At 36.8% G+C, this 21,051-nt stretch overlaps 1 protein-coding gene across 1 annotated transcript in view; it reads left to right on the forward strand.

The window, feature by feature from the left end:
* The first annotated feature begins 5,829 nt into the window (after window positions 1–5,829).
* Window positions 5,830–21,051, forward strand: part of pdzrn3a (PDZ domain containing RING finger 3a) — a 31,677-nt gene continuing 16,455 nt past the window's right edge. The window contains exons 1-3 of the mRNA XM_039652876.2: window positions 5,830–6,861; window positions 10,631–10,717; window positions 12,773–12,880. Of these exons, the coding sequence (XP_039508810.2) occupies window positions 6,148–6,861; window positions 10,631–10,717; window positions 12,773–12,880 (909 nt within the window). The 5' untranslated portion in view covers window positions 5,830–6,147. The remainder of the gene's footprint in view (window positions 6,862–10,630; window positions 10,718–12,772; window positions 12,881–21,051) is intronic.

Genomic DNA, 21,051 nt, shown 5'->3' on the forward strand with positions numbered 1-21,051 from the left:
TAGTCACTCCTCTCTTTTGCCAACCACTGGAATTGGAAGTTTAATGAAGTACTTATTTGGAGATTAGTTCTTATTAATGATGCTAAATTTGAACCCAGGCTGATTAATCAGCTCAATTACATGAGGTTTATAAGCATGCTATTTTCCACCATAAATTAGGGCGAGCATCAAGCAAACATGATTCAGTCAAGGTAAATGAGCTGCTCTCGCTTTGATCACACATGAGTATCCATGTGGTCTTGTGCATAAAAACGTGCAATGTTAGCTGCATGCGTTAACCGAACTCACTGATAAATCCTATTACCTCCTCAGCAAGTAAAATACCATGAAGTTTTTCAGTTCAAGAGGCCTCATCTTGAAATGGCTCCTCTTTTGGGGGATAGGTTAGCTATGTTTTCCCTGACACTCCAGTCCCACCTCAAATGGATGACAGCGTGACAGTACTTTGCCATCGCCCCAAAAAAAAAAAATCAATACGCTTTTGAAATCTGCTCCAACTTGCGTTACGGTGAAGCTAAAACTTCATGATTTATTGCTCTTCAAGATAGGCATCTGCAGTGAAAATATCATCCTTTGTGGCCTGAAGGTCTAGTTGTGCCCTCAAAGCGAGACACAGCAAAGAGACACGGACGAGATGCTTTATAGTATGTCTGAGCACTAAAAAGAAAAGAAAACGAGACCTTTTCACAATATCATGCACATTTAAATGTTACTTTAGCTACTGTATATTATTGAGCGTATTACCCAGATAGCAAACTGACATTGAATCAACGTGGAAACGACGTCTCTCATGACATTGAAACAACGTTGATTTGCTCATCGAATTAACGTTGAACCAACGTCAGACGCGGCATTCTTCAAAGCTAAATGAAATCGAAAATTGGTTTGCTTTCATAACGTTGAAACAACACGTTGATTTCAAGTTGATTTTCCGTTAGTTTTGAAAGAATGACGCATCTGACGTTGGTTCAACGTTAATTCGATGAGCAAAACAATGTCAGATCAACGTTGTTTCGATGTCATATTTCCACGTTGATTCAATGTCAGTCTGCTATCTGGGTAGTTGCCTAGCAATTGTATTTACAGTCATGTTGTAAATGTGCTAAATCGGTCTACAAAACTAATGTAGTCCTACAAAGCAACTCAAATGATCTTGTCTGAATATTTTTGAAAAAATTTTAGACTTTTGTGAAAAAAAGTCATGGAAATGAAAACTACATTTCTGAGATTAAATCTCACTGAAGCAGAACTTTCACATGCTGGCATTTTAATCATAACTCTAGCGTCTAGACGGACAGTTGGTTGATTAAATAATTATAAGATGTCAGTGTCATGTGTACTAAGAAACATAACTGCATAGATTTCATAATTTCCATATAAACCTGTGGATTATTTTTAGCCTATGTGAGCCAATGACTTGCTGTAGGTTTAAAAAAAAAAAAGGCAAATTGTTGTTGTTTTTGCAGCACGCATGCAGGTAAATAATTATATTTAGCAAAACAGCGCCACCCAAAGTGCGGGATGAGATTTACATCTACCGTTGCCACATCAATAGATGGCGCTGTTGCACGAAGATTCAAGTCTGTTTTAACATCTTGCGCTCTGAATGTAAACTAAAATGATTTCATCAGCATTATCTTAGCGACCTCCACATGTGTTTTGTGAAAGAGAGGAAAATTGGTTATCTTGCTTTAATTCAAGCACCCGGTGTAGCAAATCGTCAGAGTTTGCAGTGTAATCAGGAGCAGAAATTACCCGAGATAAGAGCCATAAGAGAAAAAATACCATCCTCGAGCATTTGAAACTGTTAATTTAAGAAGTGCACTGTGGGCTCTGCAGATTTTTTAGCTTGATTTACTCATTCTAATGGGCCTTTAGGGAACTAATTGATTCTGAGAGCTCTATAAGACCCTAAATCAAGCCCAGGCGCTTCAGATAACCAGAGATGCAGTTAGCAGTTTTTCATCTGCAGAGAAATGGAGAGAGAATCAGAAAATCTCCTTTCACACACAAATTCATATTCTTTTTCTGTCTTTGTCATTTCACACAAAGCATTGGTCATGAGTGAGTGGCTGTGTGGATGTGATGGATATATTGGTTTGGCTGTAATTCAAGGCAGAGGATTTAATGTGTGGCGTGAGTCATCGGGTCACACAATAATTCAGCAGCTGTTTCCTCTTGCAGATGTAGAGGTTGCCAAGCATTAGCCCATGGCAAGAATATCTCCTTGACTCTCTGCTTGCGTCTCTGTCTACATATGTTACATTTGACATTTTAATAATGGCAGTGTACAGAACAACATGTTTGATTGTTTAAGAGAGAGAAAAAAAAAAATGGTTCCAAGAACATTCTGGGAACGTTAGTTTGGGGTTCCCAAAACATGTATTTGTATCGTTTGTTTTCGATTATTTTAAAGTTTTCATTATGGAATAGAACATTTTTCCAGGTTTGCAGAGAGTTCCCCTATTCTCCCGTAACATTCCCAGAACATTCCCTTACATTCACTTCTTTTCATCATTATTTACAGAGATCCCACCTTGCAAAAACTCATTTCCAGGAGATGGCACAATTTCGTTGGATATAAAACAAAAAAAATTGTTGGTTTAACTTAATAAATTAAGTAACCTGGTTGCCTTGAAATTTTAAGTTCGTTTAAATGGAAAAATTGAGTTAATACAATGAAGGAGATTGATTTAATCACCAGAAACTCAAAATATTATGTTATCTGAACAACATAAATTATTTAAGTTGATTTGACAAAAGAAAAAATGTTTTGATTTACAAATCATAAATGTGTATATATATATATTACAGTGGGGAACATTTTTGGAAGGTTCTCTTTTATAAAACAAATAACCTGCAGGGAGCGTTCTTGGTATAGGTTCTCATACCCAAATGATATCTGGCCCAGTTGTGGCCCACATCTCCCACACTCTTCTGGCCCACATACTGCATGGAATGATGGCGAAGACTAAACCTGAGTGTGCCTGGCATTAGCATATCTGGGCCTCATCTGGGCCAACTACGGCACATTTGGCTCAGTTCTGGTATAGTGGTAGAGCCAAAACTCACACTAAAACCGGCTTGATGTGTGTAGCCCAGATACGACCCATTAGACCTTTGCTGCTGCCAGAACTGAGCCATATGTGCCATAGTTGGCCCAGATGAGGTCCGGATGTGTATGCTATCTGGGTAGGTTATGAAATAAATAACATACAGAGAACATTCTCGGGATGTTCTATTTAGGTTATTAAATAAATAGCCTGTGGCGAACAGGGAAAATGGGAAGGTTGTCTTTATGTTGCAAAATAAAGAACCCACAGAGAAAGTCCCTAGAACATTCTCATTTGGTTCCCAAAAAAAGAAAAAAAGATATGGGAACATTAGGGGAACGTTCTGTGTTTGCCGAGTAGGACCCAATATTAGTGGCCCCCATCCACTTTCATATAGAACAGTGCAGCGTGAACTTTATTCAAAACTTCTATTTTCAGAGTAAAGAATCACAGATGGGTTTGGAACTTGAGATAATGATGACAGTATTTAAATTTCGTTTTAGCTTTAAGGCATTAAATCACACCAATGAAGTGACAGTTCACACAATTTAAGTTGTTACATGTTTCCTTTTTTGTCTATCCTGTCATGCAGGCTTCATGCAGACAATGGCTGTTAATTTTCACTATTAGCTGTCAGATGTGCTCTGTTGTTCAGTTGATTTGTCATCTTGCCCTATCCGCTTAATTCAGCGCAAGTGCTGATAACAACATGAGAACATGGAGAAAAAGTCTCTTCACAGCTTTATAACCATATCAAGCAAATATGAAAAATACGGCCATTGTTTTGTTTTTTTAACAGGTAATATCTTTTCATACCAGACCAGAACATAATCACGTAATTGAACATTTTTTGATTGTTCGTCTTTTTGCTTGTGTCTCCAGAGTACACTATTTCTTATCAGCACTTGCGTTGAATGAGCCATGACAGGCACCTTCTTTATGCTGTGAATGTTTGCTTTGCCTTTTTTATGAATGGTTCCAATAGACATCATCATAATAACTAGATCTTTTTCTTTTTTTTTGGACTTCAAAATCGTTAATTTACAAGGTGAACTGTCAAATGGCCTGTCAGAGAATCCCATAAACCTAATAGGTTGAGATAAACGCTGTTTACCCACACATGCCTTTAAACAGTGCCCTTTACCTCCCCTTTAATTAGGTGTTGAAAAAATAACAAGATGTTAATGAATAGCGTTGTTCCTCGTAGCCTATGCCTAACAGAACGTCTTTAATTATTGCGCACTCTTCCATCTTCCTTTTCCTCCAGCAAAAACCGCCAGCTGCCATGTAAGACGCAGAAGATTTACCTCCCAATCTTCAGGAGTTTGATAAGGCAGCCTCTCACAACACTTTTTCTGCCATTTGACCCTGCGCTGGGAAATATATTAACACCGCTGTATCTACACAGGGGGATCAGGCAAGTGCTGATGCTTTAGAAATGCGGCAGGCCTGATAAGAAGCAGAGCTTCCCCACAAGGCCACAAACTTCAATGTCCAGTTGGCTTAAACTGTGTAACTTTACACTATGCGATCTGTCAAGAAAACTGGGTAACACTTTACTTGAAGGGATGTGCATAAGACTGACATGACGTCTTCATCATAACAATGACATGACATATGTCTTGAATATGAAGTAGGGTTTATGCATGTTAATGACAAATGTCATTTAGTGTCATTCACTCAATAATGACATTTTGAATGCAAATGTGACATTGTTTAAGATGTCTTTGTTATGACATCTTGACATAAACCAATACATCATAACCTGTCAGTGTCAACTTTATTTTTCGTGACCTCAACTATAGTGGTACTAATTGAATTTGTCATTAAAATGTTATAATGGCTTCATGACAGCCAATGTCAAAACCAACCACCTGACAGTTTAATGTAATGCTAACCAATAAAGCTATAGGTGGTTCTTAAGTTTGATAATTAATCTGCTATGTTTATGACAGGTTGAGTTGTCTTAGCAATGTCAAATTGTCATGACAAAGACACAGGCAGGTTATGATGTATTTGTTTGTCAAGGTGTCATAACAAAGACATCTCAAGTAATGTCATATTTGCATTGAAAATGTCATAACTGAGCAAATGACACTTAATGACAGTTGTCATAAACATGCATACAACTTCCTTCATATTCATAACATATGTCATGTCATGATTATGAAGATGTCATGTTAGTCTTATGCACACCCCTTCAAGTAAAGTGTTACCAAAAACTGCATAATGTATTATTTTAAATGTTGTTAAATAGCAAAAACATTTATGAAATATAATAGCCAGTATTAATCAACTGAGAAAAAACCCTCGTAGTGCACAAGGCAAAAAACTTTTTGTCTTAATTTTTTTCCTCCATAAATTCTACATATTCAAAGGTCAGTAAAATTTTATTTTTTAAGAAGTTAATACTTTTACTTAGCAAGGACACATTCAATTGATCAAAAGTGACAATAACAACATTTATGATGTTAAAAAACATTTATATTTCAAATAAATGCTGTTCTTTTGTGCTTTTTAACTTTCCATAAATATATTAAGAAGCATAGCTGTTTTCATCATTGATAACAATAAGAAATAAACAAAAAAAATCCACATATTATAATGGTTATATTATATAAGTTAAACAGTTATTTTAAATTGTAATAATATTTCACAATGTTAGGCTGATGACCCCTCCACCTTAACTTTTCTTTTGACCATAGATGACAAACTCTCATTTCAGCACTTTTGATGAATGTCTGTAGCCTATACGCTATTTTTAATTTTGTGAGAACATTTAGTAAGCCGAAACCGTTTTGAGGTGAATTTATCTAACTTGTGTAGGCTATCTGAAAATTTTCAGGTTAATGTATCATAGTTATCCCAAAAATATGAATCAGCTGATCTATTGAACAACACTGTAGGCCTATTTAATCGAGCACCCATGCACGCGCACACGCGCGCACTGCTCTGCTCGTTGAGTGTTTACGGTAGCTCGCGCCTCTAGTCCTGAGTGAAACTCGAAGTTTATTCTCTCATTTCATCAGCGTGGGAACTGGGAAGACAGCTCTTTCCTTCTTTCGGAGTCGTTCCCGTACGTCACGCCAAGATTATGGGCTTTGATTTAGACCGCTTTGAGGGTCCCGTGGACCCGGACTTAATCTGTAAACTGTGTGGGAAAGTTTTAGAGGATCCTCTCAGCACTCCGTGCGGACATGTCTTCTGCGCCGCGTGCGCTCTACGGTGGTTCTCCAAAGTCAGCAGCTGTCCTGCCCTGTGCCAAAAAATCACCACTAAAGAGTTGAACCACGTCCTGCCCCTAAAAAAACTAATTCTCAAACTGGACGTCAAATGCGAGCACCGTGAACGAGGCTGCAACCGGGTAATGAAGCTCCAGCATCTTTCAGAGCACGCGGAGACGTGCGACTTCTCTCCGGTCAGATGCAGGAATGAAGGATGCGACGCGGTGCTCATCCTGAAGGATGTTGCTTCACACATGCGGGAGAGATGCGAGCACAGGGCGGTGGAGGTCTGTCAGGGTGGATGTGGACTGGCGCTGAGCCTCAAGGAGAGGTCGGATGACCACAGCTGTCTCCAAGCACTTAAGACACACAGCTGTCTCCTCCAAACCAAAGCGCTGCGTCTGGAGGAAGAGCTGAAGAGTCAGTCCCTGAGCTTCAGTAAGAGAGAGAGGTCTCTCCTGTCCAAACTCTCCGCACTCCACTGCGAGCTGCACATCACCGCGCTCACATTTCAGAAGAAAATCACCGAGTACAAGAGCAGGATTGACTCGCTGTCAAACAGATGCCTGCTGCCTCTTGAGAAGGTCAGTATCGTCATGTGGTGTGAATGGAGTGAACAACACTGTAAAAAAAGACATCTAAATCTTGAAGAAACGTTTAAATGTGTAAGTCAAATTAAAGTGGAAACATGCTGTGAAGTTTATTACCACTTTTAATTTAATCACGGATCTAAGAATAGGCTACTCTTAAAACATATGAAACTAAATTAAATGGGTGGAAACAAATGATGTGAACATTTTGACAGCGAGGCCAGGGACCCTTCAAAATGACAGAAAATTATGTCAAGGCCTATTAATGTTTTGAGGGAAGCATGAAAAATAGTAGGCCTATTTCTTTTGAAATATAAAATATTATCTAAAGCAAAAAGCCATCTTTGGTTTTACAACATGTATGCTATTATAGTTAAAGGGATTCACTTTGAAATTCATTTTTGATATGTTTTAGCTTACCTATACATAACTATAACTAATGCTTAACTATAATGCAGGTCTATGGTCACCACCTCAAAGAGCATGCACAGAGGTCTAAATCAAAGCCCATAATTTTCCCAGAGGTGCGAGCTACCGTAAATCGTTTTTACCGCTTGTTGTATCCACAAAGCGCCTGCGCCCAGATCACTTGGACATGGCTGTGGTTACAAGAGGTAAAAACGATATAGGCCTAAATACTTTTTAAAAAGCGCTCGTTTTGTGTCTTGGGCCATCAATGTGTACTTACATATACAAGTCGTTAAATCATGTTTAATTTGGACTTCTCTGTGCATGCTCTTTGAGGTGGTGACCATAGACCTCCATTATAAATGGCTGACAGACAAGAACAGTTTGACCTAAAAATATCAAAATTGAAAATACTGCGAAAACAAAGACACCTAGATCTTGGATGCCCTTGAGGTAAGCTAAAACATACCAAAAATTAATTTCAAAGTGAACTATCCCTTTAATGGTTTTCATATAATTTCTGAAAATAAATGTAAACACAGAGGCCTACAGGTATTTCCAAACTATCTGAATGGGATAGAAATTGCAGTTAAAGGGATAGTTCACCCCAAAATGAAAATCATCCCATAATTTACTCAACCTCAAGCCATGTGTATATGACTTTCTTCTTTCAGCCAAACACAGTCAGAGTTATTAAATAATATCCTGGCTCCTCCCAGCTTTGTAATATATTGAATAGAGTTTTTGAATCTCCAAAAAGTGCATCCATCCATCATAAAATAACCCAAACAACTCCAGTGGGTTAGCAAAGGCCTTCTGAAGTGAAGTGATGGGTTTTTATGATGGATGGATGGACTTATTTGAGCTTCAAAATTCAAATTACCATTCACTCCCATTATAAATCTTGGAAGAGACAGAATATGTTTTAATATAACTCTGATTGTGTTTGGCTGAAATAAGAAAGTCATATAGACCTATGGGTGGGGGTGAGTAAATTATGGGATCATTTTCATTTTTGGGTGAACTATTCCTTTAATATATTGTATAATATTAACACCTGCCTCAAGAGCTACAACAAAAACATGAAGATGTGTTTCAGATATTACAGGATGGCAAATTGGGTCCTGTATAACCAAATATTTTTCTAAAGTTAGCATACAAAAATCTACTTTTTACCTTAAAACATACTAATAACCAACCTAATTAAATTGATGGTGCAATAGAAAGCCACATGATGAATCAGTTCATCTTCAGTAGCCTGTCCATAAACCATGACCAATACTCATATATAGACGTTTAGACAGGGTGATACAAAGACTAAAGACCATTAGAATAACACACAACACTAAAATAATCTAATACAAATAACAGAAAATGCCTATGTGCATTATTAGAATAAATAAGAATAAGCTAAATAATTGACATAAAATATAATTACATGTGTTGTATCACATAGAGACATCTGTTTTTTCTTCCTTTTTACGTTTGTTTTTCCTATCAAGATGTACAGTATACAGTAAGATTCTACTGAAGACTACAAAACAACTTCTGGAAGCCTCTGATTTTACATTTCAATTACTCTCCCTTCACTAAAAAGACTTCATGCCACCAAGCCAGCATTGTCGGTTCGTTTTCATGTCAGCTTAGAGCATTCACACTTGAACGATCTAGATCTGAACAAAAGAGACAAAACTCGAACATCTTCATTCTGTATTCAGATGCATAATTATGCTGTCTCTTGTCATATGCAAGCAATCTTGGCAGTGGCATTCTGAGTGGATAGTCTGTGAAACCAAAAAACTTAAGACATAAGTCTAACTGAATTGACAGGAGGCATGTCTTATGGACTTCAGGGACATAATACGTTAACAAAAGAGTCCGTTCTTGTTCTCTCGGCTCGCTGTGGTTGAGTCAGACTCTAATCAAGAGCTCATGATGTTTGTCTCACTCATTGTGACAGATTTCCGCCTGCAGCCGCTGTTTCAGCAGGGGATGTCACTGCTAGGACTGTTTGATAGACAACTCACTTAAGTTCAGATATTTTAAGACTATCTTAAGTCTGTCGTTCTTGAAAAGTCACAGGCCTTTGCCTTGACTTTCACTCAGGCACATATGCTTCATGACAGCTGATCAAACCCAGAGAGACATTTTGATGTCTGTCATAAAACTGTAAATATGGATTTAACTTAACTGTTTTTTTCCTTCTGCTTAAAGGAGTAGTTCACTTTTGCTGATAATTTACTCACCCCCATGTCATCCAAGATGTCCATGCCTTTTTTTCTTCAGTCGAAAAGAAATTAAAGTTTTTGATGAAAACATTCCAGGATTTTCTCCATATAATGGACTTCAATGGGAACCAAACGGTTCAAGGTCCAAATGAGAGTTTCAATGCAGCTTCAAAGGGCTTTAAACGACATCAGACGATGAATAAGGGTCTTATCAAGCGAAATGATCAGTTATTTAAAACATAAATACAAAAGTTTAAGTTTTATAAGCACAAATGCTCAGCTTGCTCTGTTCTGTGATGCGCGTTCGTGACTCTCCTGTTCAAACTCGTTCATCAAAATGAACGAATCTTTTTTCAAGTCATGACTCAAGGGTCCTGGATAAGACCCTCATTCATCGTCTGGTGCCGCTTAAAGCCTTTTGAAGCTGCACTGAAACTCTCATTTGGACCTTGAACCGTTTGGTTCTCATTGAAGTCCATTATATGGAGAAAATCCTGGAATGTTTTCATCAAAACCCTTAATTTCTTTTCGACTGAAGAAAGAATGACATGGACATCTTGAATGACATGGGGGTGAGTTAATTATCAGCAAAAGTTTTTTTTAAAAGTGAACTACTCCTTTAACAAATCTTGCTGCAATTCAATATGCAATCAAATAAAATAAAAAAAGTTGAACAATACCAAGGGTACAAAATACACTTTTTTTTCCACACCTGCTGCAAAACAAATCTCCCATCCATAAAACTACCAGATATTTGTATTTTCACCCTGATCTGAAGGAAATAAGTCGGGTTTAATTCCTCTGTAATTTCTTCTGAATACTTCACTGTGTTGTTAGTGTCATATACACATGTTCATAAATTATTTTTAGACATTTATAGCACCTTTTCTGTAATTTTGCCATGTGTCTCTGAGGATGTGATCTGTCTTCACTGCTTGAAATATGAAAATACCCTGGAATCTCATGTGGCTTTGCCGATTCATTGAGTAACTAATGGGGAGAGCCCCACTTCTTAGGGGAGAGATGGTTAGTGTGGTCAGTGAAGCTGTGTTGAAACCTGCTGTATAGCAGTCTGTCGCAGCGTATGAAATATGTCTTTTCTGTTTCTCTCTTTCTGTCCTATCCAGGGAGAAGATACGAGGAGCCTTAAAGTCACCCTACACAGAACATCAGGATCTCTTGGATTCAGTATCATCGGAGGAAGATTGTGTGAGGTGTGTAAGCAAAGAACCTTGTAGAATATAGTTTTTTCTGTCAATGACAGAAATAGAAAGAAAATGCTATGAAATGCATGTAAAGTGTCAAGTTTGTCTTTTAACTCAACTCCGTTGTAAGAAAGAAAAACAAAATCAGCAACTAAGCCACATGTAAAAAAGATAATTGCAGATTGCACTATTTGAGCTCCACACATTTCTCTCGAGTACACTGTGTGAAATGCGAGCGTGGGAGCCATTAAATTCTCACATAGATTGTGTCCAAGTGGAGAGGAGAGAGCAAGCTGTGGGTTTGGCTTTCACTCACATCACATTCTCTTCTCTAATCTAGTGGAGATTCACCACAGGCTGTTTACCACCTGTTCACTCCTAATGGACAGCCTCAGTTAAGCAAGTTTATCCTTGCTGTATATACATTTATGCATAGAGAGCATAGTCAGCGTACCCTTGGGTCTGGCTCATGATCCATTCAGAATTTAATTGAATGCCTTTTACATTTTAATTGAATTCCCAGAATGCTCTAATTTACTGAGCCAAACAACATGAAGTGGTGTTCAAGATAAAAACAGAAAAGTCCATGAACATTTTGTTGGACTAATTATAGTCTTCTGTTGTGTAACAGTTCAATTTTGTTGAATTAAAAATATTAATAATAATAATCGACATACCAATCAAACAATTTTTTTTTTGCTTTGTTTTGTTTTCGAAGGCCATTTTGAAGCCTCCACTTCCCCTATATTTCTGTTATTTCTGCTGTAATTATGTAATGATGACAAAGCTGCTTGTTTTGAGCTTCTTTAATGACGGAAACTGGGTTTTGATATATTAAAGTGCCCCTATTATGCTATTTTAAAGTTTTGGAGTCTCCTACAACAGGTTTACATGCATCAAAGGTCAAAAAACTGTTTAATTTCCTCATAATATACATTTGCACATCACCACATTTTCAATGATTCTCAAACGACAAATTTCAGATGAATTTTAATAACTTTTTAATAAACTCGTCACATGCTGTCCTTTGGCAGTGAAAATAAAAAACTGGCTTTACCTTCACGTTGCAGAGCACAGCTTCTTCTTGACATGATGCTGTCCAGTGTCCACAGGAGTCAGCTGCAGTGTTTGAGGTTCAAGTTTTCCCTGGTGTCTGCGCACACAATAAGTGGGCGGGCAATATGCTAATGTTTCGTCTTAACGTCACAACGAAACAGCTCGACTCTTACTTTTGAAAGACACTAACTTAATATGCGGTGCACTTTCAGATTTAAAACTTTGCTGGATGTTTTCATTCACTTAGAGCTATGTTACACACTACATGAAAGGTCATTTTCAAACATCCATAATAGGGGCACTTTAAAATGAATGTTTTCATGAAATGTAAAAAAAATAGCTATTGATTTTGAATTATTAGCTATTGATCTAAAAGTAATTGTCAGGTTTTTAATTAATTAATTAATTAATAGTTTAGACATACCATAATTCTCTATGGTCACCACCTGTCGGACAGTCTCGGAATCTAATCTGTTGCCTTGAATCCCAAATCTGGCCCTAATTGTCCCGAAAATTATACTAAAGCAAATTAAAACATTAAAAACTGTCCGAATACCTCTGAATACGCAGAGGTTTTTCAGATTTTCCGTTGCACCGTTCTCTTCGTATTTACGATTCTTACAACACGCTAGATCCTTCACTGAAACCAAAACTAACTGAATTCTTGCACCCGTGAACAATACAAGTCGACGCCACTATGACTAAAAGTTTGCTAAGTATTTCTTACTAAAGGGTATTTGAGTCTGGTCAAGCATATCCAATAAGAGCAGGCTGGTGGGAGTGGCCTTGGACAGCAACATTCCCAGTGCATTATGGGTGTTGAAGTTTTCCTACCTATTTGGCAAAAGGGAAGACAGTAGCCTTTTTCATTTGTCTGTTTTCTCTTCTCAGGTAACACAGATTTCAAAAGTGTTTTCACCTTTCAACTGTACACAGAGCTAGGTTTTATTGAAAGCCAATTTTGTCAGTGCTAGCTTGTCTAATTTTCAACATTTGTTTCTATCTAAGGAACCAGAGGAGCATGAAGATTTCAGTGATGGGATCTATATATCTAAGATAGTGGAAAACGGAGCAGCTGAGAAGGCCGGACTGCATGTTCATGACAGGATCATTGAGGTTTGTCAGTGATGTGGACGAGTTGATTTTATGGGTGCAAAATGTATTTTCAAATTGCATATAGAGGTCATTTGCACAGTTTGTGAAGAATTTTCTTAGACAGGATGAAGGCCAACATGCTGGATGCAATAAAAACTCGAAAGGGTCACCAAGACAACGACTAGACGGATGAAAGCCAAAGTAGATAGACATCATACCGCTAGTCTGAGCTCCTCAACTGGTCCCAATGTTTTCACAGTCTGTCTGTTAGATTTGTCAGATCTAGTCAGACTAACAATGTTGGCGCCATTGTAGGTTGATTTCACACTGGGCAGATTCCTTTAAAAAGGGTGTTAGTCTGTTCATCCAGCAGTACTGTGTCAGTTATTCACAATCTAACAGGAACAAAATGTTTCGTCTAACAAAAGAGAGCGTTGTCTATATGGGCACATACCAATGACAACACAACATCAAGATTTAGTAGCTTGTAAATATCAACAAAAGAGCAAACAAAACCTCATCTCGCATTGAATGTCTAAGAAAAAACCCACGTTTTTATCGAGTGGCCTCTTATACAAGCAGAGCAGGGCAGAGCAGAGCATGATGATTTCTTTCTTGACTCACTTTGTCTCATGTGGGCTCTTTGCTGTCTGTCTGACGTGATGAACATAACAATGGCAGTAGAGCCTTTTGAAATCTGTGCATCACACCAGAGTTGTTCCCCAAAGAATGCATGATACAACTGCTAGTTTCAAAGAGGATGTCAGCCATGGAGCTTTTGTGGTGGTCTCAGGGCTCCCCTTTATAAACTGAGAAGGCACAGTTGGTTCTGATTTGTCGTTTCAAATCTGTATGATGTGTTTGTCATGACATACAAAAAGAGAAATGATACATGATATTAATAAAAACAATTTATTAGTGATGCACGATATATCGGCCAGCATATCGGTATCGGCCGATATTTGTTCATTTTTATGTTATCGTTATCGGCCCGATAAAAAAATTTGGCTGATATATTAAAGCTGATAAATAATGAATTATTTCCTTCAACACTTGAGACACTTAAGATGTGCACTGTTCAACAAGATTGATCTTAATTGCTTGAAATATAATTGGAATCAAAAAGGAAAATATAATTAAGGGCAAAATGTGCTGTCATATCGGCTACATGAAATTATAATGAGAACATTATAATTGTGTGATTGGGAAATGGATTTTAATTTAATGTGAGACTTTTGTTTGTGCAATCAGGCTCTCAAAATTGTATTTCGGCCGATATATCGGTTATCGGCTTTCAAATATTAAGAACTATCGGTTATCTGTATTGCCCAAAATGTTCACACCGGTGCATCCCTACAATTTATATGACTTCTATGCTGTATTTAAGGTTTTCTGAAGTCATATGATTTTCCATAAATAATACAGCTATTGTAAAGTGAAAAAATCGTGAAATCCTGGAGGGACTGGTTTTGTAATTGTTAACTCATTCTTCCAGAAAAAAACTCGGAAACAGAATCCTTGAACTGTCACAGAAAATGTCACAGAAAACCAAACAAGGTTTAAAAATGCATGTATATTCCAAAAATATAGCGTTGGCCTAATATGGCTTTTTTGTTGAGCCCAGATTAGCATTTGTTTGTTTGTTTTCGGTTTGTTTCTTTGTTTTTAGATGTGTGGTATAGCAGGAATGACAGTAAGATGATTAACTTAAGGCTTTCTTGCATACCCTAAAGACATGCCCAGGTGATTCACATACTGTAAACATTTTTGTGACGTCCTGTAAATCTGGACAAACAAACTATTGGAATGTTTTTTCTCCTGAGTTATGCACGGGCAGGACAGGGGCAAGCACGGTATACTCCTCCCTCAGGTTTTGGGGTTACGAAAGCATTCCTCCACTGATACTTTCATTAAGCACACCGGCGTGTGGTGAAAACTATTGCGGTGAGCCAATTCAGAGGCTAAGACCACCAGATTGGGAGGTCAGCAGGACAGCAATGATATTTTAGACTTCAGTGTTTATAAAAGGTGCTTTGAACTCGCATCTCACGTTAGGGGGTCTGTTGCATCCTACAGGAAATCTAGGTTAGAAGGAGGTGATCTGGATCAGACAGGGTTTGGAAGAAAATTATTTATTTTTCTCTGAAGAAAATAGTCATTCTCAGGCTTGTCTTTGAACTTGTCAGACCTTGATTGATATTGTCAAGAAAATCACTCATGTGCCTTTATTGTCAGAAAACTCATGATCCATCAGAGAATTCACGTGGTACCAAAAGGAGACTGGCCTTTTTATGCGTTGTCTAACGTTCGTTTATGACCCGGGCGCTTTATTGAAAGGTCTATCTCATTTGAGAAACAAATTCTTTGATCTTGGTGTGCCGTGTTTATGCGAGTTAAACCCTGACACCGCCTTTCTCGACTTCAGATCTCCAAATGCTGCTAGAATAATCGCAACACATGGTGAAATAGATTAAAGGTACAGGGAAAAACATCAGAAGGGATCATGGGAAGATTAGAGTAATGAGGAAACAGGGCTCTGACAATGGTCATTGTGCCGAACGGAAGCTCAGTGAATGAAGGTAATGCAAACTGCATTTGGCCTTAGGAATGAAAGCAGTATTGACAGTATGTTACAATTATTTCGTATGAGTGGTAGTGCATATTTTTAATTAGAAATTTGTGAATTATTATTTTCGTCAGTATGCTTGTTGATGATATTGAGTAAGTATCATGGTTGTGATCTAAGATAGTAATGACTGAATACTGTATTATCTGTGTCTGCATCTGATGTTTTATGACAGAACAATTCAAAGGACATACCATAGTTAAGCCGTTTCTAATGAAGTCATGATGATTGTGAAATGTTCTTCATATTTAAGTGCAATACATGTGCTGTAATTATAGTTAAGTGTGTGTGACGTCTAATGAGATTAAATTGAGGAATGTGTGGACATGTACTGCTCCATATAGCTGTAGCAAAAGATGCACACATGACACGTTTTAGAGTAATGTCATTAGAAAACCATGTTAAATGTAGATATTCTGTGGTCCTGTCGGACATGCGATAGCTTTGCCCTATTTCAGACTAAGTCGCCATGAAATGAACAATTGGCACTTGTTAAAAAACATTTTTTAAGGAATTCTGCAGTATTTAGTCTATTAATGATTTATCCTCGCACATCATCATTTTTTTTTATTCACATATCCTCATAATCGAGATGCAGATTCAAAATATAATTTATATTGTATTGTATTTTTGCAAAGTCCTTGAATGGTAATGAGTGAAGTCAAGGAAATTTGAGGCTAATATTTTACGATTTTAGCTCTCTGCACTCTAAAAAATGCTGGGTTGTTTCAACCCAAATTTGGGTAAAATATGGACAAACCCAAATATTGGGTTAAATATGTAATTAAAAAAATTACAGTTGAAAGTGAAAGTTGAAGTTGGGTTAAAATTTTTAATTACATGTTTAACCCAACATTTGGGTTTGTCCATATTTGACCCAAATTTGGGCTGAAACAACCCAGCGTTGTTTAGAGTGTGATATCTGCTGTGGAAATATTCACATCTCAAGTGAAAGTAGAGTTATGTTATGGTATTTCTTACTGTAACTTCTAAACTCATTGCATCCAAGTGCAGATCTCACCACACCTGCCATCTAGAACAGATCACAGTCATGCGGTGCATTGTTGCTCTGTCATAAATGCTTAAGACCAGATGGGTATTGCCTGCTTACCTACTACCTCATAAAACATTCAGATGGAATGAAGATGAGAACTGACGTAAGATGATTAATGTGCGTGGTATGGTAATCTCAAAATAAACATAAACAAAACCAGCGAGATCAGCATTCACGTGATCCAATAAATGTCTTCTGTGCAGATTTATTAACATTCCTTTGGTAATTCATCATCAAATGATGCATGCGTTGGTTTGTTCTGTCATGTGTAAGAGATAATCTGATGTAAATATTGTGTGTCACTGGACAAATACTCAACTTTTTTAGTAGTCACATTTAATGCCATAGTGAATTCTCTTTCACTACAGGTTCTTAACCTTATGCTATATTTAGACACATATATACAGACACATCAAAGTGACAAATATATATATATATATATATATATATATATATATATATTTTTTTTTTTTGTAATATTAGCAGTAATAATAGCTGGTGGAAGCTATGCAAGATATTAGTAATTAATGACAAAAAAATTGTCAAGGAAATCATAGCACACTTTTGTGATAAAAATATATGTGAACGGAAAAAATTGCATTTTATTCAAATGTATTAATACTTTGAGAAACACTGCCCTAGATTATTGTTCTGTATGTCTATTAAGTACATTTGGATGATTCACATAATGTTAAACATTACCACTGCAAAACTTTATACTAAAAAAATGATGGTATGATGGTTATTTTAGACATGCGTTTATAGGGCCAGAACTGTGAGTTTGGCAAGCTTACTTTGAAAAGTCTGGCACAGAGAAGCTCTTGTGCTCCACAGATTCGACTGCTTGTGCTTCTCAGAGAGAGTTTGAATAAAAAGCTTCATACTGTAGTGTATCGGGCAGCCAGCCATTGATTTGTGTGTGTGTGTGTGTGTGTGTGTGTGTCTATGCATGAGTTCAAATTTCACATGCCTTCCTTGCTTCTGGTTGGACTACTGAAGTTATATTAAATCATTTCTTAATCATATAATCCTATTTTGAGTCATTTAGTCTTTGCTTTATAAATAATGACAATCCAAGTGTGTCATCAAGGTGTCACTGATTGCACACACAGAATGGAATCAGGGTTCAGTCTTCAGAGAATTCCTTTGAAATTTCAATTCGTGATTTTTTTAACAGAATTTTGCTTTAAATGTCCATTATTTAAATTTCAGTTTTAGCATGTTATAATACAACATATGGGATATTTCCTGAAATTATGTTAGATGACATATTTTAGATGATAGTGCTCAAAATTATATATTAGATGATATAAATAGAACTATAAGAAATATGAATTAACCTACAACTATGGAACAAACTATATATATATATATATATATATATATATATATATATATATATATATATAAATGATAAAAATTATCATTCAAGAAAAAAAATTCAAATGGCACTTTTGCTTTCTGAACTCTTCATATACACACACACACACACACACACACACACACACACACACACACATATATATATATATATATATATATATATATAATTTGTTCCATATATACACAGTGATGTGAATAAGTTTGGACACCCATGCTAAAGTTGCCTAAAAAGAGGAATAAAAAAATTGACCTTAATGCCTTAATAAAAAAATGAGGAAAAATCCATCCTTTAAGGACACTAATTTTCTTTGTGAATGAATAATGTATCATAAATAAATAAATGTTCTTCCTTAAAATACAGGGTTGCATAAGTCAGGACACCCCTAAGTTAAATGAATATCTTTTCCTCATATGAATAGTAACACTCTGAGCATTCTGAAAGGTGACTGTAATAAATCTGTTTTCTTTGGATAAATAGAGGTATGAAGAGTTGTGAATGACTCCTGTATTGATCATCCATTTACAGGTTCAAGTGGCCCAAATTTCACATGTGAAATGTGATTCTTGTCTTATGTTCATGTCTGCTTTTCTTGGCATCCTCTGTTCTCCTGTGGAAAGGAGGTTGAACAGCTCTTTTGTACAATTGTTTACTCCCATTGTTCCTTTCTTCCCATTTTAAAAATTGAAAGTGCGATTAGTCTCAAAGGAAACAGGGTTGCAAGGTCTGTGTAACAAAAGTAGCCCAATGGCCATCAAAAATAACCCAATAACCATATCCCAAATATCAAAACTCAAAATATGCCATTCCCATACCTACAATACATATTTTACATGGAAATCACTGTTATGCAAATTGAAAACTACTGTATCTTAGTGATCATAAACACAGCTCAAAGGCTCCCTACCAGTGGCCCTTCTTGGCAAAACTTAACATCTAGCACAGTTTTATCATTGGTAGTAGAATATAACATATTTAAATACAAGCATTTCGGCCAAATATAATAGGTCAAACCTTGAACCTTACAGTTTAAAAGTAGCCCAATTCCGCCTGAAAACCGTGGTAAACCTGAAAGGAAGTACCTTCTTTTAAATTCTGTGAATGTGTGCTATTTTTTATAGGAGCACTGAACGGAAAGGCACATCTTTGCAAAGCAACCATTACAGCGTTTCTCAGCAAGCCATTTCAAGTAATAAAGCCACGTTTTCATGGCTTAGTAAAAACACGCAGCACCTCTTTTCCTTCTTACATCTTGTAAGGTCATTTTATATAAATAGCCAGAAAACAGACCAGACCTGTTTAACTACAGTATTGTCTGAATTCACCAGTGTTAACAAATGATGACTAGAGCATAATTCACACCCTGGCTGTGCATGTGTTAGATCCAGGAATGAAAATTCATCAATTACTATCCAGCAAGTTGTCCTGTTTTTATCTGTCATTAAACGTGATGAGAGTCAAATCAAAAGCGATGTGAATCTCCTGAGCCACAAACATTTTATCTTGCTTCTACAAGTCTTTAGTTTCGTGGAAACTGCAGTGATTTGTCTGTATATGTACGGATTTGAATTTTGCACATTCTACTCAGTATAATGTGATGCATGAATATAAAATCGTAAAATAAATTTGGACCAATCACCCAAAAATGAACATTTTTAACTATCCCTTTATAATGGAAAATATTCAGGTAATATATATATATTTTCATTTACTTTTTCTCATCCCAAACTGCTGCTTTTCATTTGCTGCTGATTTTATTTCCCTTTAACAGAAGTAGAATTAGCATTGCTGTGATAAAGCGGACAGACAATTGCCAAGAGCAGAATGTTGTAACACCTCAGTTTGTTTTGGCGTCTGGTGGGTTTGTAAGGGTCAGCTGTCTGTGTTTGAACAGTTGTTGTTGTTTTATTTCATAAGCTCCATGTTTCATTTCCAAAAATATTCATGCTTAATTCTGCAAGGACGCTATGTAGCATTAGCATACTACACGTGAAAGGCGACTCCTGCCCCCAGAAGTTTAATGGGTTTATTTGTGGTTGTTATTGTACAAGTTGTCCTAAATGTGCACAACAAGGTGTCTATGTGGCAAGTGCTTTCATGTCAAGATGTTGTAAACAGGTTTACTGGCTTGTCTTCTGTGGAAATGAGTGAGTGTGGTGTGACTGTGTAATTATGTTTATGTGAGGAGACAGTATCTTATGGTGGTGGGGGAGATAGTGATTGTGGAGAGTGCGGCTCCTTTGCAAGCAATAGTAGTCACTGTTTGAATCATGATTCATTAAGATAAAAGCAAAGTGTTAGTTAGAACGATTAACCACAGTTAAGTGTAGAGTTGCACGATTCAGGTTAAATTGAGGATCATGATTTTTTTGTCCCACGATTCTAAACAGTACGGTTGGGAATCGTGAGAAATTTTTTTATGGTTCCGGTTCCGATTCCGGTTCCGCCAAGCGATTCAGATTCCGGTTCCCATTCATTAAAAAATATTAGTAAGAGAAAAATCCTCAATCCTTTTTGTGTTTATTTCTTATAGTACTTGACAATTGAGTTTAACAGACTGGTAATGTAAACAAATTCAACATACTTGTATTATTAAGCATTTTTTGCAAATAAATAAATAAATAAATAATCTAACGTTACTCCCAGCACTTCGCCCACATATCACACCAGAACCGTTTTCGGAGCCGAAACTTAGGAATTTTGCACGGTTCCGGTATTTTTTCAAAAATAATACCGGTTCTCGGGTTCCCAACCCTACTAAACAGACAACTAAACAAAATAACATGTAGCCTAATTTACCAGAGGTTCTGACAAAATATATTGTTGCCGTCTATTTAAATGGGTCATCGGATGCCCATTTTCCACAAGTTGGTATGATTCTGTAAGGTCTTTGTGTAAAGTTTGTAATATACTTGGGTTTAAATTTCTTAATGGTTCTGTTCAGAGTGTCCCGTTTCGGTTCATGTCTCTTTAAATGATAATGAGCAACTGCTCTCCCCACCCCTCTCTTCCGTGTTGACACAAGACATGTGAAGTGCTGCCTTGGCAGACATTATACAAATGGCTGAAGGCGGAAATATGCTAATACGGGACAGTCCGTCAGTGGTCGTGGGCGGAGCATGAGCAATATG

This window comes from Pimephales promelas, chromosome 20 (genome assembly GCF_988280905.1).
Source record: "Pimephales promelas chromosome 20, fPimPro1.hap1.1, whole genome shotgun sequence".
In the NCBI taxonomy this organism is placed as follows: Eukaryota; Metazoa; Chordata; class Actinopteri; order Cypriniformes; family Leuciscidae; genus Pimephales; species Pimephales promelas.